At 36.7% G+C, this 26,746-nt stretch overlaps 3 protein-coding genes and 1 long non-coding RNA gene across 8 annotated transcripts in view; 1 reads left to right on the plus strand and 3 right to left on the minus strand.

Moving 5' to 3' along the window:
* Positions 1-1,065: 1,065 nt before the first annotated feature.
* LOC122526835 (fibroblast growth factor 1-like) lies at positions 1,066-12,620 on the plus strand. 4 transcript variants are annotated; one of them, XM_043650403.1, is made up of 5 exons: positions 1,066-1,186; positions 6,904-7,150; positions 10,719-10,906; positions 10,982-11,085; positions 11,253-12,620. In XM_043650403.1, the coding sequence occupies exons 1-5, from the start codon at positions 1,081-1,083 to the stop codon at positions 11,439-11,441; spliced, it is 834 nt and encodes a 277-aa protein (XP_043506338.1). In that variant the 5' UTR covers positions 1,066-1,080; the 3' UTR covers positions 11,442-12,620. The 4 variants fall into 4 exon arrangements, with proteins under 4 accessions (XP_043506338.1, XP_043506340.1, XP_043506339.1 ...); XM_043650405.1 differs by lacking the exon at positions 1,066-1,186 and adding an exon at positions 4,526-4,901 and having other exon boundaries at positions 6,891-7,150; XM_043650404.1 differs by lacking the exon at positions 1,066-1,186 and adding an exon at positions 4,526-4,901 and having other exon boundaries at positions 6,902-7,150.
* Positions 9,583-10,778, minus strand: LOC122526837. The gene is made up of 3 exons (XR_006306224.1): positions 10,659-10,778; positions 9,968-10,091; positions 9,583-9,892 (listed from the first exon to the last, which is right to left on the minus strand). It is a non-coding gene; the product is annotated as an uncharacterized LOC122526837 (long non-coding RNA).
* On the minus strand, positions 11,679-14,343 carry LOC122526836 (short coiled-coil protein B). Its single transcript, XM_043650407.1, has 4 exons — positions 13,959-14,343; positions 13,243-13,362; positions 13,082-13,168; positions 11,679-12,969 (listed from the first exon to the last, which is right to left on the minus strand). Exons 1-4 carry the CDS (start codon positions 14,029-14,031, stop codon positions 12,827-12,829), a joined length of 423 nt encoding a protein of 140 aa, XP_043506342.1. The 5' UTR covers positions 14,032-14,343; the 3' UTR covers positions 11,679-12,826.
* Positions 14,344-23,745: 9,402 nt separating this feature from the next.
* Positions 23,746-26,746, minus strand: part of LOC122526834 (photoreceptor-specific nuclear receptor-like) — a 28,087-nt gene continuing 25,086 nt past the window's right edge. Inside the window, exons 8-10 of one of the 2 annotated variants that reach the window (XM_043650401.1) lie at positions 26,389-26,600; positions 25,802-26,090; positions 23,746-25,162 (exon numbers count right to left, since the gene is read on the minus strand). In XM_043650401.1, the coding sequence (XP_043506336.1) occupies positions 24,924-25,162; positions 25,802-26,090; positions 26,389-26,600 (740 nt within the window). In that variant the 3' untranslated portion in view covers positions 23,746-24,923. The remainder of the gene's footprint in view (positions 25,163-25,801; positions 26,091-26,388; positions 26,601-26,746) is intronic. The other variant, XM_043650402.1, reaches the window with a different exon arrangement.

Here is a 26,746-nt window from a genome sequence, read left to right on the forward strand (position 1 = left end):
TTCCACAGTGGAAACTATCAATGATTCGTCGCCAGGATATATTTAGAGCCTTTGATGCTCGTAAAAGAACGAACAGAGAATCTCGCTAAGCAGATAAAAAGAGTCTGATGACGTCGAAAAGTAAGAAGTTAAAGGTCGTCGAACGTTCTAGCTTCTGGCGAACTCTATATTTATTAAACATTCTCGCTGCTGTTTTTATCACGGAGCAATTGCACCAACAAAGTCAAATAGAATAATAGGAAATAATTCAAATAGAATAAGAGTAATATCAAACAATTTGTTTATTCAAGATTAATAATCTGTTTTCATTTACAGTAGAGTAATTAAATAATGGGTAATTAAAAATACGCTCTAGCTCATAAGAACTATATTTTATAACTGTACAAAGATTTCAAGACTATCGTAAAAATGTTGGTACAATTTCTGGACAACTTTTAGGTATTGTAAATCGTATATGCTAAATTTATTTTTCACCCTATTTTTACATTTACGTTTTAAAGTCTAAGCAAGAGACAGGAGGATCGAATTTATTGTAGTAAATAAATTTCGGCGCTGATTCCTTGCTAGAATCTTATCTGAACTCGCAGAACAACAGACAAACAGTAAGAAACAGTTCCTAGAAACCTCACCTCTCAGATCCTTATCTAACAGTACGTACATGTTTTACAGAAAAATGTTCCAAGGATCCTTGACACTTTCCATTCGACGAACTTTCACTCGACTCTCCCACACGTGTTGAAACACACACGAAACGCCATCAATAGCATCACCATGGGAATCAGAGTCACAGAATTCACGTGTGCTACGCTACAAACAAAATAACAGTGTAACATAGCTTGGATATCCGTTCTGGCCCACCCTGTTTCCTTCGAGGCAATTAATTCTAGGCCGAGTTGCGTAACGTGCCAGTGAAAAACCAAAGCGGTCAAAGGGAGACGAGCCGGTGGCTGGAAACTGCGTTGCAGCTCGTCACGGTGAATTGAATTACTCAGTCACCTCTCAACACGCTTTATCAGTTTCAGTAATTCGAGCAACGTCCCTCTATTAATAGGCGAGCCGGCGCGCGTGCATCGTACGGGGATGAATCGCGACAACGTGACACCGCGTTTCTGCGATTTTGATAAATCGCACGTCATGTTCCCGGTCGTGTTACAACGGACAGACAATCAAAAGTGGACAGTTGAAGGTTTGTCATATAGATAATAGCGTCTGTCGATGATAGTTTCGTTCTATAAGATTTGAAACGAAGGGAAAAATTTGATAACGTATTTTTAGTTGAGCACTAAGAAATTGCGAGACAAAGGGTTGTTGAAATTAGATTAGATTCTTTTGTCAAAATCTTCTATAACGTGGTGCGATTCAAAAATTGTATATTCATAGAACATATTTCGATTTCGAGGCAGTGATCTTATAAATATTTCGAACTCTTCAAATGTTGTTTTTCATTCTTATGTGAAAAAGTTATTTCGACTGGAACTTCGCATAACTCTTTTATTTTTATCAGTTTTATGATCGAAAATTCAAAGCGAAAAGTTTCGAAACGTCTGACTCGTGTTTCGAATGATCTAGAAATTCCGATCCAGAGGAAAAAGATTCAGGATGATCGTGAGATTTAAAGAAATATTTTATAAAAGATGTTCAATTCAAGAAAGTTATAACGAAATTGGTGGACGAATTTATTTGTCGAAAATTCAAATACGAGTCAAGGATAATTAAATAAAAGTTTAAATTTCAATTCTATTCTTATTTCTAAAAATCTAAAAATTTAAATTTTATCTTGCTGGTACCGTTATGGGGTACCTGCGTGTAAAATACGCGTGTCTTTCTCAATTCGTTAAACACGGACAATACGAACCATCGAATTGGAGCGTAGCAGTTCTAACTACCTAGATATTTGCCGACCATAAAATTATTTACTCGTTGAATGGATAATTGATTCGACGTAATTACCTCACGCAACCGTAAATCACTCGAGTTCTTCCCGGTAACCCAAAAAACTACTTCACGATCCTCCGTAATACAAAGATTGCCCTTAATTTTCTCAAAACCACGATTTCTTTTTTTACCGTGAGCGAACAACAGCACGCGAAGTCTAGATTAGGGAATAAGAAGTCTCCGCTCCAGTTATATCAGTGCAATTTCGTAGTAATTTTCGACTTTGTCAATGCTAGAGAAAAGCTCCTTTAAAAACTGTCGATTTACTTCTATTTTCTAGATTTTACTAGTCTGACATCTTACAAAATTATTCTTATCTATAATAAGAATGATCTTATCAATGATTAATTTGATTAATTTGAATATTTTTACATTGATTCTGTAAGATCGCTTCCAATTTTTATTTATTTGTATTTTTTATTCTATTGTGTAATTACGCATGGAATTCTTTCTCCAAGAAATTAGTAAAATAAGTTAATGAATTATTTACTGAATTAGTAAGATAAAAATAATTTGATCTTTATTTAACACTTGTACGTATTAACGTGATACATATTAGCAATTTGTGAGGCCTTCTATAGTAGTTGCACAAGAATATTTCTACGATATTTAAGAGTTAATTTGCGCTGGTAAGCTAGACGTCAGCAGTCAGAAACAAAATTACTTTCTCGATAGAAACGATAGAATGGTTCGACCTTCGGATAACAAATATTTCGCGAGCGAGTTTAAATTATGGGTGATGGAGTTATCAGATATATATACCGAAGTACGTTCTATCCATCATCGCACGGGCAAAATTACTACCTCAGGTGACGTGTTTTTTTTTATTTCTTTCACCTGTTTTCTAATTACTCTTGCGATTCCACGAAAAAAGAGAACAAATATAAATCTGGAAATAACGATTCATAGAAAGAACGTACATACGTGGAGATTAGACCGTACGTGAAGATCTGCAATAGCACGTTTTGAGATTGCTAAATATGATCCAAGAAGAACCAAAATTCCCAACGTACATATATCTTTCCATTTACTATGAAATCTATTTGAAACGAAGTTCGTGGATATTTATTTAAAAATCCTTGGGCAACAATATGCTGAAATAAACTTGAAACGTCTTGCGTGAAATTCCGTTTTCTAGGAGAAAAGAGGACAGGATTTCTACAAATCAAACTGGTTTTCAATCATTAGGAGTTAGTAATGCAATGCTCTAATTCTATCGCGTTCACACGGAGAAAAGAGCGAATCTCCACATTGGTAATTCAGAATTCAGCGGAAGTATCAGGAGAATGCGAAAGTATCGAGCGAATGGAATAACGATACTTTCGTCGCAGCCGGGGTCTGCGTGTGTAGTCTTGAACTTTGGTCATCGATAATCCAGTTGAAACTTTTGCAGGAAAAGTAGCGGTCGTTCGCTGTGTTATACGTATACGTATATATGTTTTATTCTAACCACAGCCGTTGTTACATGTCAAGGAACCACGAGAGTGTCCCATCGCGGTTGACGGGGCTCTGGAGACCAGACTCGGTCACATTTTAAAGGTAACGTTACCTAGCTACGACACGTTGTTGTGCGCACGCCCCGCGCAACAGTCGTTAATTTTGCATTCCACATATTCATTGGCACATATTCGACAAATTATTTCTTCCTTTCCGTTTTATCCATTGTTCTCCAGCGGTGCAGATGGTACATTACGCGTTAATTACTTGTGTAAATTATCTTCCCATTCATTACCATGGATATCGTGGTTTCGCGCGCGGAGAGTTGGCAGATATTGCGTAACGATAATATAAAATTACACTTGCCTGTCAATTGTGAAAAACAATCTACGTACGTATGCATCTTGTTATAAGTTTGAAAGGTACTGGACGAGGATCTTGATTACTTTCTAATCAAATTCTTTTATTTTGCGGTTTCGGTGGTGGTACATGTGAAACGAAGCATACGATCGTCGTGCAGAAATTCTTTCTAATTCAATATTATCCGAGTCCAATGCGCAACAAGTTCACTCCAAGCTTCAATCGCCATTTGCGTATCTAAAAAGGCATCTCTCAATTGGGATCCACTTTTTATAAAGAAAACTATATAATAATAATTATTTAGTTAATAATTATTTAATACAGTTAATAATTATTTAGTTCGTACTAGAAATTGCACGTGTCTCAAGTTCCAATTATACAAGCATACATTATTTATTTTTAAAGTCCAGGATCCTCATAAAATTTTACAAATCTCTTCCGTTCGTCTCCTACAAACGGAAAGCAGAAACATCCAGAAACATTGTCTCAGTTCTGTGTGACATGGAAATTCTCACTTGTCTCAATTTCACGAGTTATGCACGAAGGTCCATCAGGGGACAATCGCGCGAACTCGTTTCCTTTTATTATCAAAATCAACCTAACCCAAACCAGCCCGCAGTGAGATTCACCGCGCAAATGTGATGAAACAAATAAATTCGAACGAACGAGACAGTTGTTGTCCAGACGATTGGCATCGCCGCGCCGGTGGCGTCTTCGTTTACAGAATTTCCGCGCGCTGACAAAAAGGATCTTCCGTTTTCGTCGAGCTGGCGTTTCGGCCGCGCGTGTCCCGTTTTTAATTTAGTCTACCTCGAATTGCTGACCACCGCTAACTACGCCGTCTACCAATAGGCCGGCGTCATATCCCAGTATTATCCGACGTTGGTTCGCGAGGCAGAGACGGGCTCAGTCGTATGATAAACGCGGAGCAGCCACCTGGGTGAGGAGGTGAGGCTCTGGTGCGTTTGCACATCCGTCGACGCCGGTGAATCGTGCACCACGCGAACAATGTGCTCGCGGACTCCGTGAAACGGAACCGTCACCGATGCTTGTTTAGTATTGCGGAACCCGCGTCGATCGACAAATATATACCGTGTCCTTCTGTTCGAGTCTCGATCGTCGAACGAAACCGAGAACCGCTCGCGGATTTGATATTTGAATCGTCAGACACACAAGTGAGACGGTGTTTCGTGTGTTTTGAAGGGACGTTGAGCAATTTCAAATTTTAAAAGAGCATAATTTGATGAAAAAGTGACGACGTGCATTAAATATTATCTTTGGAATTTAGTTATGATCCGTGCCATCCGTTCAGTGATACACTCGTGAAACTGAGCAATTTGTTGTCTGTTCGAGATTGAATGTTAATTGTGAGTAGTGACTCGACAATTGAGATTTCTTTTTCATATTTTAATTTCATGTCAATTGATAGGATGATTTCTAATTTGTATAATTGTAATTATAATTTGTTGAGATTTTGTTCGATTTGTCGAATCGCAAGAAAATTTGTTACAACTTTCGTGAAGATTTCTTTGGGAATTTGGAATTCGTCGAACTGGAGCGTAAGATTAGAACTTTATGTCGAGATGCGGCATCTGTTTCGTGTTCGAATCTTTCGAACGATTGTTGCAAATTGAACTTCCCGAGATATCAAAACTGTTTCCGCGAAACTCATAAATAGTTATTTCGAATGTTTCAAACATCAGTCACTAATGTAGTATAATCTATTTTCTTGCAAGCAGTGTAGAATTTCGATTTACTTCGGGGAAATGCGTGCGTTGTAAATTGAAATGTGAATTTCTGATTTGGAGGAACGCGCGAAATTTCGAGATCGAATGTAAAGAATTCCAATCCAGTACTCTGTAGTCCGTGGTTTCGTGAATTTAAAGTATTGCTCAAATAAATTTGATTTTCCGAAAAATCGAAGCAAAGAAATACTCTTCTTTAATTTGTCTTTATATTTTCCTCTGTCACGTAATGATTAATTTACGTTACACTTGTGACGTGACATATCGAATCCGTACTATTATTTCTTTGTCATTGTAATTGGACATTAACAGACCGGAACCACCGTTAGTTTTCTATTTATTAAATCACTAACAGAGGTGCTTTCTACGTAATATAAAAAAAATTTTTCTTTTATATTTTTTACTGACCAATATGGTTATTGTCTTGTTAATTTTAACAAAGTATAAAATAAATTGGAAACTGATTGAAAAGTTCATAAATATTTTATTTATCGAATACCAATAGTATGTTCACAGTTTTCTGAAAGTCATTTAAAATTTTCACCACTTTTTTACTCTTGTAAATCTTTTCGTATAATTTATGTTTGTTTATCATGTCGATCTGTCGTTTTAACAAAGCGAGACTATCGCTAATTCTGAATTGTACCGTTCTCCGTTATAGTTCACGTTTACTCCGAGACTCATCCTTGTTCTATTCTCTTATAATCTTTGTCTTTCTTAACTTTAGAACAAGCAAACGGATTTAAAATTTTCTTTTTTACAATTGCTTTAAGAGACACGGATATTTCTCGTCGAAATTTAATATTGATCTCTGTTTAGATAGAAATATAATTTTATAAATCTTTATTTTTAATAAATTATTTAAGTTGCAATAATTTATATATAGAACATTTTATATACGTATCAAAGGCCGGTTGTTCTAGTAAAAATGATAAAGTCTAAATTCCGCGAAGATGAATGAACACTCCACTGTTCTTTAATATCATATTTCGCGAGTTGAAAGAAATTTGATATGAATGAATTAGAAAGCGAATTAGAAAATGAATTAGATATGTGAGAAAATTTCTCATCATTAATGACAATACTAATTTAGTAGTAATTTAATATATCAAAATCTCAGAGCAGCTATTCTTGGAACAAAAACATTGACCATGAATCAATATTGGCCATTAAATTAATGTATCAAGGGGACAAAGTTAGATATCACGATGGAACGAATTATAGATGCTTGAAACTTAATATAGAAATTATATATAGAATAAACATTCCATTTTAACTCTCGATAAATATTCCACGTAATTATTTTTTTAACTCTCAAGAAACTTCAATTTTAATTATTTCAATTATTTTTCTCATTCAAGGAAAATTCATTGAATTGATAAAATTATTCTGTTTTTATATATATATATATATATATCACCATAAGGATCAAGAGAACAGAATTGTGGCAAGAGGATGAGCCTTCGTTGGATTCACGAAAACTTAGAAGCACCAACATGCGACGAGGAATGCAGCGACATCGATGACAGTTGCAGCGACGACAGCTACGATTCCGATCTATCGATCGGCGAGGAGAAAGGGCCGGCCAGCGAAAAGGAGATCAATGGCGATCACAGGAGGAAAAGGGAGACCAGGAGGCATCCGACCACCACAGTGAAGTTCGACGAGAACGGGTATTTGCCGATAATTAAGAGCTGTCGATAGTCGAGGATAAGATCGAATCTTCGTTACGTTGTACAGGAATTAATCGAGTTACAATTCGAACGGTAAACTTTAATTGACAATTGATTTTATTCAACGAGAACTTCTAATTAAAAAAGAAAAAAGAACAATCTTACCTATTACGAATCAATAAAAAAAAAAATAAATAAATAAACTGATGAATAATTTGACAATCGATTATCTCACTCGTGAAATAAAAATGGGAATAAGAATAATATTTAAGATGAAATTATGTATAGTGTTTGTAATTATTAGACTAAATTTGTTTGTATTTAGAAAGTTTGGAGCTATAAAGGTACGTGGAATATATTACAAAATATGTAACATATACAAAATACAGTATTTGTTGCAATATTTAATTTCTCCTTTTCTCAAGTATTTTCTCGAAAATATGAATTTTCATAAAAATACACACTCTAGTAATCATTGTACCAATTACTCCCCATTGAATCTTATTTTTATTTTATTTCATTCTTATATCACGTCAATTTCACAGTGAATCTTATTCTTATTCTATTCTACTTTAAATTTTAAAAATTCACAGAAATTCTTTAATACTTCTATTTCGAATCGTCTTTTTTCTTTTTTTTTCCACGATTTAACCAATCGATCAAAATCGAGCATCCATGTGAATTTTTCTTGACGTGTTTCTCCGCGAGCGGGTGATAAGCTAGCAACAACAATAAGTCTGCAGACGTAATTTCCCTCCAACGTGCACTTACAATAAACGTTCATTAATCACTTGAATCGATTAATTCTCCACCTAGGCCGTATACTGCGAAGTTAACAGTTTTAAATTTCCTATTATTCATGCACCGTCCCTTCTGTCAGTTCGCGAACGTTTTTCGAATCGCGAAGGTGAAATTAATCAATTCGCTGCGTGGCGAAAAGGGTCAGTGAGCACGGTGACAAAGCTGTCAAGTTTCTAGACGATGAGTACCGAATGGAAAGGATGATTATCGTAAACAAAAGCAACGGGAACGTGGTGGCTGTTGTACAAGGAACCGTAACGAGTTCATCGATCACCTAACTAGATTTATTTTCCGCCCCGTGCCGTCGTAAAGTCGCTTTGAATTTATCAATCTTCCTGACGCTCTACTTTGTAGATCGTTAAACTGCGAGTAAATCAATAATTAATTAAACGACGGGACACTTTTATAACAAACAGGCCGCCGTTTGAAATATTTTTACACGCATATGCGTGTGTACGAAATATATGTACATAGGTTTATGCTGTGAATATATATATATATTTTCTTGACTTGGAAAGGTGTGACTTTCATCTAAGAAAGATAGTTTTCGTTTATAAAAGAATTTAATTTGAACTTCGACTTCAGACCTAAGGTTAATAAATTCAGATTATATAATAAATTAAGATTATATAATATTTTGCATCTGGCAAAATAAAGATCGATTTTTCTATCTGTGAAATATTACTCTAAAATATTATAATAGATTTATCTACAATATAATATATTATATATTATTACATAACTATTATTTGTTATGTATTATATGATATATATTATTATATATTACATAAATATATTATTAATTATTCATTAATATTAATGTTATTAATATATAATAATGTAAATATAACTACGTTGAAACTGAGCAACGATACAAAGAATAATTCTACCAGAATTTACAAGTCTAACAAGTAACTCTCGAATTTTCTATGCGACTCCGTATCTATTGACAAAAATGACACGCCAAATTACTGGTGTAAGGTGAGAACCCCGAAAATCTCCTTCTGGAATCGATAGAAGAACAGTGGCAAAGTCACCCTGCGCGTCGCGATGTGCGATGTACATTCATTCGATCACTTGATTCGATTAACTTTCTGCTCTATATTGTCGCAGGGTCAATAGGTGCTATGGTGTAGGTACGGTTCACGTTATATTATTACCGGCATTCGAGCACCGTGGCAACCAGCGAGGCTGCAATTCCGCGCGAATTGCATTAAAGCACACGCACGACGCGCAACGCAAAATTAGGATCGACGTTTATGACCGTGTGCGCTCGGGTTTCAACAAATAGATCGTAGCACGCGTTCAAAGTTCAATTAACGAGGGCGTGTTTGCGCAAGACGCCAAGACATGATCATTTTTTTAAGGTGATGAATTTCAAACGAGTGAAATCATTCCGTTTCTCGTCGTGAGAGCAGCATAATTGGAATTTTCAACCCCGTGGAAACTTCGTCATTTGGTATTTTTTATTTTTTGCATCGACCTCGTCGTTCGTTGGATCATGTTCTTCTGGAAAAATTTACTGTGAAGGGACGTTAATTTTGTTTTGTATATCATGTGACAACATATGTAAGACAAGTGTAATTATTCATCGAGGATTTAGAAATTATTATGTAATAAATATGTACATAATAAATTCTAACATAGTTATCCATTGAAACTATACTTTTAAGATTCTAATACTAAATAGAATATTCAAAGTAGTCTACGGATAAAAAGAATACCACTTGTATGTAAATGTGTGCAGTTATGAGAAAATTGCAGAAAAATAAGTCTTCTAATGATCGGTAACTTCTTTTTCTATTTTGTAACGAAACTCGACCAATCGCGTGATCCGCCCTGTATACTCGTTATTGGTACCATTAGCTTGATTATCTTCGGTTGATGCTTTGCTTGTGTCGAATAAAGGCTATCGGTATCGCGTTCCTTCCCCTCGAGCATCTGTTTAAAATTAACAGGGTTGGAAAACATGCGCGGTGTAAAACAAAGCACGCTTCATTCACGAAGCCTGCTGACCTGAAAAGTCGATCGGCCCATTTTTCCAAACGTAGTGACACGTTATAAATATAGCGTGTGCCGAGCTGCTGCTTTACATTAGATCCCGTTTAGTATTACTTACCATATTCTGTTTTCATTGTCACTGTGTAGCGACAGTCGGAGCCGATGTTTTATCTCTAAATTACTTGTCACGATACTGTTATATATTTGAATATTATTCTCATTGAAAAAGTAAGAAACTGGTTGAAGAGAATTAAACTCATTAAACTCATTAAAAATTAGAAGAGTGCGTGAATTAAAATACGTATAAGAATATATTTCAGGAAATTTTTAATAAAAATCAGCGATTACGATAGAATTCCACGATACAAAATGATAATTTACATTTTCACGGTATTATTTATATCCTATTTCTGTAAATTTTCTAGAATTCGGATAGAACTGTTGAAGAAGTCATTTCTCACAACTACGATGTTGCAAAAAATATGGAATAACATAGATTTACTTTAAAGAGAAATTGCGAGCGAATCGTTGTGTCAAAGAAGTTCTCAGAAGGTCTAGCTCTGTGACATTTGAAACACACAAGTGTCTTTTATTCCTCAATAGAAGTTCGAAAGAAATTCCTGTACAATGGTCTCGAAGATCTTTCTCTCCGTCTCGTAAGATTGACGTTTAAAATTAAGTGTGTATTTGTAGACTTGGTATTTACGTTTATAGACGCCAGGTGCGTGTTCCGGAGATTCTAAACATTGAATTCTCTCTCTTACAGAACTCCGCATTACATCACGCCGGAATCGGTTAAACGGCCGCCTTACGTAATATGGGATCCCAGGAAACCGGCGCAAAATCCCGTGTACAATTGTTTGGTAATCAAATTGTTCTGTCGGACCGGATATCATCTTGGCGTGTCGGCTTCTGGACGTGTTCGAGGCTTAAGTGCCACGAACGAGCCGCATGGTAACTACAACAGAAAATAAAAATGAGAATTCCAAACGATACGTGATTAATGAAATTAATAAAAATGATTTTCAGCCTTGCTTCACATAATACCGGTGTCATTCGGAGTGATTCGAGTACAAAGTCTCGAGACCAGTTTGTACTTGGCCTTTAACAAAAAGGGTCGTTTGTACGGGGAGGTATGTTTGTAACAATACTCCTAAAATAATATCGATTTTTATTTCTAGAAGTAGCGACGTTTGTTACTTTTAAATATTTGCAATCTATTTTACGATGATATTGGTCCTTCTTAAAACTGATCTATCATCTCGATTGATACAACTGAGTTTTTATCAATTTATTCCAGCTAAACGGGAACAAAGATAACACCGAATGGGAGCAGTGGAACGTCGGCTCCTACGATGCGTTTCGGTCGCGAAAATACGCGAATCAGGGTTGGTGGATTGGAATAAAGAAGAACGGGCGAGCGAAACCGGGGCCAGAGACAAGTTGGGGCCAAAAGTCGATACAATTCCTAGCGATACGACAAGATTAACTGTATTATTCATTTCTACGAATATTTCATACGATTCCTTCAAATTAAACCACGATAAGTTTAAATACTCGAACGAGAAAAAGAAAAAAACTAAATGTAAGATTGACCAGTGGGGAACTTTTTCAAAACCTTGTTGCTAATTCGCGTGATTTTTTACCAACAACGAAAATCGACAGACAGCACGCGGGAAATAAACATAAATCACTTTCTAAAGGGAAATAAATAAATCTCGTTCACTTCCAATAGAATATAATGTTTATTATAACACTATGTTACTCAACAATGAAATAATTTGAGATTGTGCAGTCTGCTTGTGCCCTTCAACTGAAACTTCATCGCAAGTTGCAGTTTTAAATTGCAATACATATTGATTCCTTCTTTATCTTTTCTTTGTCTCTCTCTCTCTCTCTCTTTTTTAATTATATTAATCGTTGATCGAACATGCTGCAGGCAAAGTGTCGATCGAGTTTCTTAATCAGTCGAATTTGCACTGTGCTCGCAGCATTTATACAAATTCTAATTTATATTAATATATTTATATTTATTTATATGTAATTGTATATATATATATATATTTCTTATCTCTTTTGTACATCTACGTACATTGCATACACGTATATCAAAACCCTTAAGCGGAAAGCTTCAATTAAAAAACACTGGTGTTTGATTAAATACGGTAACTAGAAACATTGATCACCCTTCTTTATCCAATACGTATCAAATACGCGAAAAAAATCACAATCAACCCCGAACGAATGCGATTTAACAGTAGAAATTGGATTCACACACCGGAGAGAACGCAAAATCATGCTTAATTATCAAAAAAAGAAAGAAAAATCTTGAGTGATTTTTCACCGTCGAAATTGCACGTTTCCAATCTCTCTCCTGTAGATTTCACAGAGATTCTTCGAAGACACACATTGCACAGATGCGAAACGGAATTCTTTGGCAATAAATAACAATATTAACGTAAGCGTTTTGCAGGCAGAAAGCGTATGCAGTGATTAAAAGAGACGAACAATAGTCGAACAATGAGTTTCTTGTGCGCGCACGTTTGAATCGTAATTCGTCGTTCGTGGAATCATGCTCGATTCGAACGTGCGTGTCATGAGAGAGAATTCTCGCTCGCGGACGAGCTACTCTGTGAATAGTATGCACACGAATACGTGATGAAACGTGTAAACGTGAAACAAGCTGGACACATCATGAACGACGTTTTCTCGGGATTCTTATATCTACAATAACTTGTGATCATCCTCTCGTTAAATAAGGCAGTTATAATAAAACGCGTGTACATACTGTTCACGGAGGTATCGACGATCACATTATTTTCTTTAAGATCCCTGTTTCTTCGACATTTTCTTATCTAACGCGACGGCGTGAATTCACTTTTTCTTGGTGTTGGGGCTCGTAGACTGAAAAACACTGGACGCCGACATTAAGTTCTCGATGTACTGGCTCAGCACTTGATTCTCGCTTCTCAGCTTCAGGTTCTCCTCTTTCACGCTGTCTACTCTCTGGGACAAGTCTGGGACAACAAAGTTCATAACTTGTGATGAAAGTGATTCAGAATGAGTGAAACAGAGTTTGTCAAGTTGACGTGAATATAAAAATTGGACAGTTTTCAGAAATTTACTCACCGTCTAACGTGTTCTGAAGTTCAAGCACTTGGGCAATCAACCTTGCCTTCTCTTCCTGCTCGTCGGGGCTTATGTCAGGATCCAAGCCTATAGTCACATAACATCGAATGTTGGATAACACGTTCTTAAATATTTGTGGAACATAGTGATGCGAGACTCACTGTTGGGACTGCAACTTCCATTTGTGAACGTGGATGGTATAGAATCCATGCTGTGTCCACTGCCAAGCACGTCAGATATGTGGCAGCTGTTGTCTACGATCTCCTCTTCAGGAATTATCACTGCATAAACAAACGATCATCTCAATAGTTAGATATCTTACAGACAAATTCCTCAGAAATTATCTTTCCTTGGTAGATCGCACGAATGGAAATACAGTTTCTAAAATTTCTTTGATAAAAGAATGTGGAAATTTAATAAATAATAAAATTTAATAAACAATAAGCATCTCTGTATATCTTTTAGAGCAATGGTCAAGAATGTGGAAATTTAATAAATAACAAAATTTAATAAATAATAAGCATCTCTGTATATCTTTTACAGCAATGGTCAAGGAAACAACTCGCCACTTGGCGCGATGTAATCAACACGTATGTGTGTAAATACTCCAAAATCAATTAACTGTGTCAATCCTGAACCATGCACGCAATTTACCAAAACTTATACTTTCAAAATTTATCTGTCACTGAAACCAACGATTTGCCACAATCGGAGTAACAGAGTTCGATCTGTTCGAACCTGAATATTTAAGTACTTAAAGAAAGTAAAAAAAAGGAAGAAGAGACAAAATGTTTTAAAAACAGGTTACAACGTAGAAAGATACGACGATGGAAGCGAAACGAAGTGGGTCAGAGACGCAAGACACGAGTTTGCCTACCTTGCGGATCATCGTCTGCCAACGGTATGCTGCTCATGTCATCCAGAAGCTTGTCTGTCATCGACGTGGACATCTTGACGCGTAGGATCCTCGACGAGAGAAATAACACACTTCTCGACAAACCTGCGCGCAAGTACAACGCTTGACCCTCGGAAGCTTATCGATTTCCACGGGAAACCCGCACGAAACCGTTGCCACGTTTGCCGGTATAAATACGAGATACGATCGATCGTTCGTCACCTTACGTGGCAAACCGTTCGATCGAAAGATTGGACGATACAAATTCTTGAAAATAGCGTGTCGATTGAATCGTCGAGTTGACTCAACGTCGGTCGACAGTGCTCTTGCTCGCCATTTGCTTTCTCGCTGACACCTGCAGGCGCCTAATTTCACTATCCTATATCGATGATACCGTGGTAATCCAAAGTTACTTCGTTCTGTCATAATTTGAATAAAGGAAACGAGTTTCCATCTGATTTTATTATCTTGGAAGGTGTTGGACGAATGTACGATTGGAAGCGATATTTTTTACGCTGTTCTTTTAGTTATATTCTCCATGTTGTTATGGCATCATTGAGTTATTGATTGTGAATGGAGTTTGATTGTAGGACGATTATAAATGACTGAAGGTTTGAATGTAAGATAAGAGAGCTGTATACGAGGCTTTCAGTTAGTTTATTAATATGGTGTTTTTATATTTGGAGCACAAGGGGAAATGTGAGAAATTGGCTGAGAAAAACGGAGCAGCAGTATAGCGTCCTCTACAGTTCAATTACGTACAACAGATGGGAATGCTTCGTGCCAAACTTTTCGACAGTAGATATATTACAATTATAAACTCACGAAACCATATACACGTCCAAGCCACAAACGTATGTTTGAATGTTAATTAAAAAATTCGAATCTATGATTAAAATCGAATTTCGATACTGAGTGTAATTGTAAGATCTCAGATTTCCTTATTGGATAATTATGAAACATAAACACACAATTAATTCTGTATGAAGTTGTGAAGACGTAGAAAGCTTGTGTTTCAGAAATTATTTATTGTAAAGCTGATCAGTCAATGTCAATATCAATATTAAAATTACATTCATAAAGATGTCTAAATTCACAATTTTTTGATATAAAGGAGAAGAGTATTTCGTAATTTTTCTTTAGAAAAAAACCTCCAAAATACACTGAAGTAATACAGCAATATTTATTTTTTAAATTTGAAATAGTTCTTTAACATTACTCCAAAATTGTACCTCTAACCGTTTTTAATGTACCTTTAAAATATTGAGAATGCTGCTATGAATGAAGTGAGATCACTATTTAAAAGTACAAGAGTAATGGTTCTCATTACACTTGATTTGATTTTTAAATCAATTACTCTTTTACACATCAGTCTTTCTCTACTACATAAATTACATAAATCTTGTATAAAATGAAACACCACGGTATCTCATAAGTAATATCTAACTTTACTGTCAACATAATCATAAATCCTTCTTTCATGTAGAATCGAATGAGAACCACTTTCAAGTTCGTAACTCGAGTATCGAATATCTCATTTCTGTGAACTTTTTGTGGGCCAATGGAGCCATTCATGTTCACGTACACATTTCCTCAATGTTTCATAGTGATCTAGTATTTACGCTGGTAAAGTCCTTTAAAGAAGTTAAGGTCACTGAATTCGGAGCATATCTCCGAGAGGGATGATTGCATCGATCTGAAATAAATTGTAAAAAAATTTACTTTTGTATTTTTGAATGAAGAAGGATCTTCTTCTTAGAATAAAATGAATGACACACTTTGAAGATAGAGGCTTCAAGTTTTAAAATGTGCCCAAGTTTCTTTTTACGAAATTATAATAGCTACAATTTCTGCGATATCGAAAATTTTTTCCAACATTCGAACGACTCTATGAAATTTTATGATATTGTAATTTCCGTCTTCCAAGGAAAATAAGAAAATAAATAAAATAACCGTGTTCAAAAATCAAGTTGACGAGTGATCGTTTGTTAAAAATAATCACGCATTTAACAAAATGTTATTACGTTCGATTCGATAAATAATTTTCGGTGCAGACATGGCAAAACTATCCGTTATCTTTTAATTTTAATTCCATACGCTAGTGACGCTGCGGTGTAAAACCTGCCTGAATCGATACAGTAGAATATGACTCGAAAAACAGTAAGAGGATCCTAAAAGACTACGTATGTGTAACAAAAAAATTCATTTTATCATTCAATGATTGCGTGATTGCACATGAGATCTGCTTATATGTCTCGTTTATGATTACACATAATAAGATACCTGTAGAAACTTTCTTAATCCAATGACGGTACGAGCCTAAAGTATCCATTGTAGGTACAGTGTTTGCTGGAATAACTAAATTGCTAAATGTTGATAACATGGACGTAATTTGTAGGATTCAAACGCGTGAAAATTTATTCAACTAAAAATAAAGATAGTTTGCTCGATGAAAATCTGGAAATCAGACGATTATTAAAGGAATTAGAGAATTTTTGTCACAGAATAGATGTACTTATAACACATAATGTTTTCATTGTTCAATTATTCAATATTAGACATTACTAAATAAACTGAGCGATAATAAAAGGAAGGATTGTTTGAAACTTTTTATTAAATCTTTATATCATATGCTTGATATCTGTCGTGAAATCTGATATTTCTCTAATATCACACGAGAGTCGAATTTTTTTAATTATTATCAATTGTTATCACTCGCGCACGTGACCAAACGCAATCGCAAACTATAAAATATACTTTCCAGATTTAGGAGGGAATTTCTGAGATTTAACAATTACTCGTACCGGCGTTCAGAGTATCTTTTCTAATATAACTGGGGGAGGAGCCTTGGCATTCTTTCCTTCAATCCGCCACGTCTTTGAAGTATCACCGTCTAAATCCTACGAGGTCGAGCTGCCTTAAAAAGAGGAGTTTCCTCCCTTTGACGTTGGATTTCACGCAAGGCTAAGTTATGCGAAGATGCTCCTTGTTTAAGCGCAAATTGGGTTTGCTCGACGCGAAGTAAGAACCCTCGCGGGGCACAAAGGTCCTCGTCCTTGAAATTAATTCGCAAAAGAGACAAAGGACTATTCGGTGGTCGTAGAGCGCCGTTCAAGCTTCACGGTTGACGAACTGTCGACACGCGCCAGGCAAATATTAGTCGACTGGAAGTGGCAGTAATTGGATAAATAGTTGTCAGACCGTGTCTTCTATCCCTCTGAAATAAATTTTCATGCGAGAGACAGTGAATATGTGATCGACACTTTATTGACGATTGAGCAATTCGTTCCTCAGCTTTTTGTAAATCATAATGTGGATCGATTGCTTCCTGATAGTTCGGAAATTCCAAAGGAAGGACGTTTAAAAGAATGACGAATAAGTACAAGATATGTTTCAAAATAGATCATTATTTTTACGAATGATATGGTCATGGTAAACCATGGTAAATTTTTGTTCGTCGCTGTATCAATTTATTGATAACTAAAAAATACGAAACTTGTATGAAAAGATTGAAAGATTTATAATACGATAGAAGAAATCAAATTTTTATTTATATATACTTTACAAAAAGTCGTTGGGACAATCCATATTTGTGAAATTGACATAAACAATTGATAATTCTTACCGCTCTGACAGAGTCAATCAAATTTATAAGAAGAAAATAATATTAAACGTCTTTTAATTGTTAAATCTAAAGGAAGAAGAAATATTTTTATAAATGTGATTCGAACATACTTACATTCCAAATGTCGTGTCGCTTTTGCAACGAAGGAATGCGATGTATTATTCCTAAAAATTCATGTCGAAGTAAATTTTACAATTTCCGAAAGTTTACAAAATCACAAATTTAAAAACACAGTTCGCATCGAAAGTCAGAGTTGAAAATCGATGCTCGATTTAACTTCTAGATCTGGTCAGGGATCATCGTTTCTTCTGATTCAGCAGAATTGTGCAATTTATTTCATTATATTCGACACGCGTCGCGTTTGATCGATTTTAGTTAATCGCTCGGGGTTATATAGCAGAATTCCTAGCGTGCTGGACGCCGACGCACCTATTGATTTTACGGGAGAGGGAGGACGAGAGAGAGAGAGAGAGAGAGAGAGAGAGAGAGAGAGAAAGAAAGAGAGAGGAATAAGAGAGGACAAGGGGGTAAAGGTGGTCCGACAGTCTCCTCTGACCGATGCAGCTTCATTTCCCAGGAGCATTCACTTAGAAACATCTTTTTTACGTTCTACCTCTCGATCAATCGTCGAATAAATGACACGTTGCTACGTAACTAATTATTCGAACGTTGCGCGATAAATTGTTTTTATATTATAAATAAATTAATTTATTACAACTCGTTGTCTCATTATTCACTATAAAAAATAATATATATATATATATATATATATATATATATATATATAAAATAGTACATTTTAATCTTTGAATTTTGTGTTTGATAAAATGATTTGCTCGTAATACACGTATTTCTCAAATTTGAGAATAATTATATTGTCAAGTATAGAAATATAGCTTGGCAAAGTTAAGCAATTTTGCGACAATTATTATCAACGTTCGTAAAATTAATTATTTTGTTATTTCAATAATTTCAGGAAATTTGAGATTTTGTGTTTACAGATTTAAAAAATTTAAGTGTCTTGGTAGAATAAAGTTAAATACCCGAAGAAGTTCCACATCGATTCAGAAAATGATAATATTCAAATACTCGAGTGATTTGAAATAATACAAGAATAGACGGAGAAACTGCACATTCTGTTCTCCTTGTGAGAAAGACGATGTTAGAGAAGGGAAAAACAAGGAGATCGAAGGGATGAATCGTCTGTTGTTTGTGGATATCTCGAATGAAGTGGTCGTACCGGTTGAAGGCGAATACTTGGGTAATCCTCCGATATACGTGAGAAGAAAATCAGATTTCTTAAACGTCAGCCAGCCCAGCAAATTCTGAAGTTCAAGCTGAGCCGGGTGAAAAATTCACGGGGATTTTTTTCCACGCTCCTCTGCAAATTGTAATAGACTGTCCCTTGCTCGTGAAACACGGACCGATCGAATGGGCTGTCATCTTCTATAGACTTTCAAAAAGTTTCGAAAATATTCAGTGCAATATATGAAAATTATTTCTATTATTTAATCGCGATTCTAACTATCTTAATTGAAAGAATAGAAATAGATACAGTGTAAATTTCAATAGCGTAGAATATTACAGACAAGGAAATAAAATTTTAACTACCATTCTCTGTTTTTCAATAAATTTAAGTAATTCGTTTTTCTAAATTTCATCGACGTTAAAATATTCTAAAAATATTCGCGTAGCAATCGACGAAGGTGGCGGTGAAAGAAAATTTCAGTATTATGTTTACGAATTGCAATTACGATTTTCGGGGATACTTTCCATTACACGATGAGTTGTAATTATTTGCTTGGCATTTGTCAAACAAAAGCGGTGGTGGTAAAATATTCGCCTGTCGAACGCTTGTTTTCAATTAAATCGTTCGGCGGTGATCACAGCGGCCAACGAATCGCGACAAAGCTGCGAAACGCGACGGCGTAATTATGCGCGTGCTTCGTTTAAATTCGCCACGATAATCGATGGTCATTAAATGACAACGAGCCACAGAGAAACAGGTACGTCGCCGACTTTGCTTTTAATCCAACTTAACGGCTGAACAATTTGTCCCGGTTTGCCCGGTGTGACGCGCCAGCTTGAAGCAAATTCGTCGAATCCTTTTTTCCTGGCAATCGAAGCGGACGCAACCCCTCGTGAATTTCGTGAAAATCAAACGTATTTGCTGCTCTTATTGTCCGTCTTTACTCTGGTTCGATTTCCCGAAGATTTAGTAGGAAACGCTTAATTTTTATTTGAAATTCCAAGAAATTCCAAGGATTCGCTTAGTATTTTTCCAACGTTTTACGACAAATTATTAATGGTGTTTTTGATAAACGAGATCGTATCTCAGTATGAAACAGAACCTCCAGTTATTTAACCTTAACAATCGTTACGAGTTGCAACAAAAAAAATTTCGAAAAGGAATCCTCACAATTCCGAGAAATACACTCGGATAACGTTTAGATACACGTCGATCGATTTGCCTCGCGGAAGCATCCATTAACTTTCGATACAGCCCTTTTTTCTTTTTTGGAGCAGCGAGGAATCGCTTGACTTAGACTCGAGGTTGTTCTCTCGAAGTTCACCATGGAAAAGTTGCACGCGAAACGATTTGAGAACCGTCGCTTTAAAGCCCCACTTATCGAGCGCCTAGTTGGTATGATAATGTAATAAAATAAATGGAGGTTGCTGTTTCCCGGCGATATAGACTCTCGTTGCCTCTCTGTTCCGCGGTTCGATCTTCCTCGTTGGCGAGCCACCCTCCTCGAGCTCTCTCCTCCTCGTCGCACCACCGCCACTTTCGATTCCTCCGTCTCGTTTCGTTCGAGAGTCTCGTTCCTCTGGTTCCTCACTCCGACCCACTCAGTTTCATTTCAACGGAAGCGCCCTCCCCCCTCCCTCCCTCCCTCCCTCCCGCCGAATCTGGCCGGCTGCCGAGGGGTTGCCACGGGGATCGAGAAGGTAGAAGGGAATGGAGCTCACCTCGAAAGCGAAATACAACAAGTCCCGCCGCCATTGCTGGGTCACCCTTCAACGGGAGTTTTGTCGTTGCGTGGGGGTGGGGGTTTGACAGCCCTGTGCGACGAGTCATCCCCTTTCGACCCCGACCGAAGCTTGTGCTCGCGTGGGGTGGGGGGCTGAAAAAGGGAGAGAGAGAGAGAGAAAGAGGGGACAGAGCGTGTCTTCTGTTCCGTACTGTTCTGAGGAAAATTGAGAAAGAGACGAATGTGTTGAGAGAAAGCGAGAGAGAAGAAACAAGAGGAGAATGAGAGAGCGTTGCACTATTACGAGAGGTATCGAAAAGAAACGGTCACGTGGAAAAAGAGCAAGAGGGAGAGAGAAGAGAACGCGAGAGAGTTTGCCAAGGAGAGAGAGAAAAAAGAGAAGAGTTCGAGGGATGGAAAAGAATAAAAACAGAGGGAGCAAGAGGGTTTGTCACGTGGTGGAGAGGGATGGAAATAGAAGGAGGATATTGCGGAACGACGGAGAGAAAAGATCGTATGGAGGGGGGGAGGGGGGGAGGACGTGTGCCAGCCAGAGTGTATTTATAGGGAGGAAAGCGAGTCGAAGAAGGAAAAAGAAAACGGGATGAAGAGTGATACACACAGAGAGAGAGAGAGAGAGAGAGAGAGAGAGAGAGAGAGAGAGTAAGAAAGGGGTAGAGGAAAAGTGGAGGAAGGAAGAGAGGTCGAAAACTCCGCCCCTGCATCCGCAAAAGCGAGTCAATACCATGACCGGCCATCCTTTCTCCTCCAAATGCCCTCTCGGCTCACGGTTAAACCGGTGCGCCGCCTTTCCAACCCCTTTCTCTCTTTGTGCTCCAGCCATCGGGATATCGAAATTCGTTACGTGCCGTAGCGGCGAGGGCGCTTCGACTTGAAAGTTCCCGGCGTCACGAAGCAAACGCGTGTTTTAGGAATCGATTCCGGATATAGACCGAGCGGAATTCGATTCTAAAACGCTTTCAGACATACCTGTGAGTGTCATTCCGCACCGTCGTTCCGCGACATTTATTTCGTCACATTTACTCGGGCGTTGTTCTCTTGCACAGAGAAGGAGGAAAAATCGGATCGGTAAAAGTTGTTTGGAAAGATGAATTTGTTTTCGCTTCTTCTTTTATACTTTTTCACGCGAATTTTTTAGGCGCTAAGTGTTATTTTATGATCAAAAGTACAAATTCAGATTGACGTTCTGTGAAATCAATTTTACTCCAACTGGGGACAGTGTATTTTTAGTACAAGATTCTACATGAGATTGTAAATTGTAAATTTTTGAAGTTTCCGACGAATTATTTCCGAAGATTCACGCTGTTTTAGGAAATTAAAACAACTGAAGCCAATGATATAAAGTCTGAATTTTTTTTTATTTGCTTGCTAAGTTAAACTGGACATTATGAAAATGATTCATTGCAAGATTTCGATTAAATTCGTCAGGTTAAAAAAAATTATTCGAAATTAAGCAATCAACAAAAAAAGAAATTTTTTTCCGCTTTAGAAAAACCCTCGAATGGATTTGAAATATAATTGCTCGATTAACTCTCTTATCAATAATTCCAAGACATCTCGTAACAGGCATAGAAAAGAGACGCGTATAACGCGAATAAATATCGTGCTGTGATTTCAAGACGCGAGGGACGGATCCGAAGGAAGCGAGTTCCGATCGAAAAAGTATTAAGGGTAAGTCTCTCGCCCCCGTGCCGGGGCGTTTAACTCTCCGATTGCTTTGACAACTTAAGCAGGCCCTTAAACCTTGCTCGAGCCTCGGTGTAATTTATAAGCGGCCGAGGGGGGTAATTCCGTTGGGGACCGTCAAACTGCCATGTGGCAAAACACCCGAGGGAAAGTCAGGGATTATACGGTGATAAATAAATATGTACGTTTATGCAACAACCACCGTGACTCGGGGGTTAGCGTCAAATTTCGATTCGCCGGGATTCGCCGGTGTTACCCTTCGGTTAAATAAACAGAAGTTAAAGTAGTTGGGGGTCAGGGGGGGGGGGGATCTTTGACTTCTGTCTAGGAGCAAACCGCGACTTTGTTTTAATTGGTAACGTGAAATTAAGAGCGTTTCGTTCGGTGGTAGTAACTTTGGCAATTTTAGGAAGAGGAAGATTAAAGAGAATGATAAATTTTACTCTTTACCTGAAATTAGAAAATTAAGCTTTCATTTGGTAACTTAAAATTTGGTATTTTTGAGAAAGGATTGAAGATAAAGACCAGAAAACTTATAATTTTACTCTTTACCTGAAATTAAAAAATTAAGATTTCATTTGGTAACTTAAAATTTGGTATTTTTGAGAAAGGATTGAAGATAAAGACGAGAAATCTTATAATTTTACTCTTTACCTGAAATTAGAAAATTAAACTTTCATTTGGTAACTTAAAATTTGACATTTTTGAGAAAGGATTGAAGATAAAGACCAGAAAATTTATAATTTTACTCTTTACCTGAAATTAAAAAATTAAGATTTCATTTGGTAACTTAAAATTTGGTATTTTTGAGAAAGGATTGAAGATAAAGACGAGAAATCTTATAATTTTACTCTTTACCTGAAATTAGAAAATTAAGCTTTCATTTGGTAACTTAAAATTTGACATTTTTGAGAAAGGATTGAAGATAAAGACGAGAAATCTTATTATTTTACTCTTTACCTGAAACTGGAAAATTAAGCTTTCATTTGGTAACTTAAAATTTAGTATTTTTGAGAAAGGATTGAAGATAAAGACAAGAAATCTTATTATTTTACTCTTTACCTGAAATTAGAAAATTAAGCTTTCATTTGGTAACTTAAAATTTGGTATTTTTGAGAAAGGATTAAAGATAAAGACGAGAAATCTTATTATTTTACTCTTTACCTGAAATTAGAAAATTAAGCTTTCATTTGGTAACTTAAAATTTGATATACATTTAAGAAACATAGGGAAATATTTTTTTGCACTTTCGGTAAATTGCAATCACAATAGTAACGTTAAAGTATTGAAACTGCAAGTTCAATTCGTTATGAAATTTCTTTTACTATAGATCGAAGCAAGCAGCCAACAGCTTCGATCTTTCGTCGAAACTAAAAATATTTAACATAGGTACATGCAAACATAGGAATTCTTTACTCTTAAAAGTGTGAATTTTTATTTCGTCGAATACGATGGAACGAAAAGGACGATCGTCTCTAAATAAATGGCGATGGAAGGGATTGATACGGCGTCTCTGATGCTTCTTCTTACGCATGTGTACTTTTATTACAAGTGGTTAGGTAATCGTTACAATATAGTGACTCAGTGTCTAGACTTTTACAGCAAATAGTATCACAACACGAAATATACAAGAAAAGCACAGACGTGTATCATTTTTACAGCTGTCCGAAAGTTCGTATCGGTTACTCGTATATTCGAAACCTTATCTTACATAATCTCGGAGAACCTAAATTAGTACGTGTCTCAACAAAATCACGAGTGAAATCGTAAATGAAAATTCTCGACTGCAGCGTTTTCATTGTGGGAATTTTTCGTTCGTGTAGAAAATCGTTCGCGCAGAAACCGAATGATTGAAATGACTTGGTCAACACGTCGAACCTAATGTTCGATAAACATTTTTATAATAAATAAATATGTATATATATATCTATATCTTTACGTCGGAACTGATGAGTATCCCTCGTTTCACTTAGATACCGTTGAACCATTGAACTAAATACTGTACTCGTTCGATTCGTTACCTTTCACCAAGGCTCCGTCGTTACCTCGATCCCGATCTAGTGGAAAAAAAAAAAAATGAAATCACTAGACGAGGAGGAGAATTCAGTTGAAGGGTCATTTACTTGGGGCTTCGTCCTTAGGCCAAAGCTTTTACACACAATGTAAAACGATGTAATTATCTTCGATCGATCGTTCTCGACTACTTGGTCGATTCAATTGCTTATTTTTGTTTCCTAGTCTCTTTTCCTTTTTCTCTTTCGTTTTTTTCTTTCCTCCTTCAAATTTACGCTAATCTGCATTCTAAGTTCGCGTACTCTCGCGACGAAAGGTCTTTCGTGCTCCGTACACTGCACCTGAAGAGACGTTACTAGAAAAAGAAATTTCGATCAAATTCACGACACTCTCAATGTTTATTCTATCGTTCGACGTTCGACAGCGGTCTCGTTTAAACGAAATACGCGACAGAATCGAACGTTTCGCAAAAAGTGACTCCCAGTAGCACGAGGTTCATGGAATTTCGCTTTGTCTCGCAGAGATTTCAACGTGGCACTGAACAAGAATCTCGGTTACTCGAAAGGTTACTTGTTAAACGATAAATCCGATCCCGATAATTCCAAGCGGAATATCGGCGAAGAACTGTTCTTAATTTTTATACATGTCGCACAAGACTTTCTCCATCGGTGTATTGCCGATCGTTCTGTGAAAGTATATCAGTTCCACCCTCGACGCCGGCACTGTCCTCAGCAACGGTAGTAACAGCAATAATCTGCCGAATCTCGCCGGGCTTCCTGGTTGTTGCGCTCTGGCGTGCTGACCTAACATCACCTGTGCTTGGTCCTGCAGGTTCTCTATCTGACTGGAGTCCTTCAAGCCGCGGGTCTCTGCGAAAATACGGAAACACTTCGTAATAAAATATCAATCTTTTGTAGGAAAAAACACTTACGGGAAATTCGAATGTCAGCAAATTTAACCTTGACGGTTAAAATTGTAAAATCAAACGTGGAATTCTGTGACGAATATATATAAGTATCTACGTGTTATGTATAATTTTCTACTTATTTTACAAATATTCAGATAAATTAGAAAATTATTAAAACGTTAACTAAAGATATTAAATTAAATTTGATGATAATCGAATTGATAATGTTCAAGGTCGAATAATTAATCTAATTAATTCAATTAATACTATAAAATGTATAAGAAATTTAGGAGAACTTAACGGAACTAAATGTTTTAAAAAATTAATTGGATAATTATATAATTGATAAATAAAAAATCTTAATCATAATGATAATCACAATGCTTGAAGTAGGTATATTTCACAGTATTTCAGACACTTTCAATTATTTTTATAATTTTTATAATTTTCACAAGTTAGTATAATCTCTGTAATCGTTACGTATAAATTTGTCAATACTAGATTCAACTCGTTGCCAGTCACGATTGAATCACTTGACGAAGAACACTGGAATAGTCAGAAAGTTGGTATTTCCCTAGGATGAATTAATCTCAGCACGAACCTGGTCGAAATAGTACAATGGCCTTCATGCAGGCAAATTCAGCAGGATCAACCATGACAGCCTTATATCTCTGCAAGGTGTCGTGCAAATGCCTCACATCTGCTGCCACCTGACTCGGCTTGCCTGTCGTGGTTTGCATATGAATTCCTGGATGGGGGTGCGGATGCGGCGACAGAGTCAAGGCAGTCAGTTCGGCGGAGTTGAAAAGAGGCGACGATTCGAGTGGAAGGCACCACTGGACCGCGTTCAGAAGGAAAAGTTCCGACCAGGCCTCTTCTAAAAGTATCACCTATCACACACAGGCATCTCAATCATCGGAATATCGTTTGTGCAACGAGATGGAATTATATGAATTATTTGAACAGTCCTACGTGACTGGACAACGTGATTTCCTTCTACTAACAACAAGCCTGGACAATGATTCCTAGTAAATAAATTAATTAGAAAATAAATATAGACTTGATGGAAACAATAGCAAAGAACGAGGCATCGAAGCATCTTAAAATTGTAAAGTTAATTAATTTTTGTTGTGTAACAGCGAAAGAGTTAAAGAAAGAGCAGTGTTGAACCCGTTGACTTGAATGTACCTGATCCCTGAAAGGCAAACTCGCGAAAGACGGAAGATTCTTGGCCCACTTTACAGCCATGAAGAGCAACCTAGCACTGGTTTCGTAGACCGTTTCGGCGCTAGCAGGCGAGTACAACGAGGGAATCACAGGTGGAATTTGCGTGCAACCGCTCCTTTGGGGTGTCAGTGGCTCCTCGTTTGTCACGTCTATACTATCCTCGGATGCGTTCCCTATTGCGCAGAATTATTATATGAACCGCCATTACGTTGAAAAAAAGAGAAGCGTGAATTACTTTTACTTTTCGTCGAAATAAAAAGAAATATATTCGTCGAAACATTTTTCTTTCACTTAATTGATCGACAGAGAAGATATAAAA

Source organism: Frieseomelitta varia, unplaced genomic scaffold (assembly GCF_011392965.1).
Source record: "Frieseomelitta varia isolate USP_RPSP 00005682 unplaced genomic scaffold, Fvar_1.2 scaffold_198, whole genome shotgun sequence".
NCBI lineage: Eukaryota > Metazoa > Arthropoda > Insecta > Hymenoptera > Apidae > Frieseomelitta > Frieseomelitta varia.

Coding starts and splice junctions, on each gene's coding strand:
- LOC122526835 (XM_043650403.1), top strand. CDS start 1,081: ATGAATCGCGACAACGTGACACCGCGTTTCTGCGATTTTGATAAATCG. Junction 1,187..6,903: donor TCAAAAGTGGACAGTTGAAG/GTTTGTCATATA, acceptor TATCACCATAAG/GATCAAGAGAACAGAATTGT. Junction 7,151..10,718: donor GTGAAGTTCGACGAGAACGG/GTATTTGCCGAT, acceptor TCTCTCTTACAG/AACTCCGCATTACATCACGC.
- LOC122526836 (XM_043650407.1), bottom strand. CDS start 14,031: ATGTCCACGTCGATGACAGACAAGCTTCTGGATGACATGAGCAGCATA. Junction 13,169..13,242: donor TGGAAGTTGCAGTCCCAACA/GTGAGTCTCGCA, acceptor ATGTGACTATAG/GCTTGGATCCTGACATAAGC. Junction 12,970..13,081: donor ACTTCAGAACACGTTAGACG/GTGAGTAAATTT, acceptor TTGTTGTCCCAG/ACTTGTCCCAGAGAGTAGAC.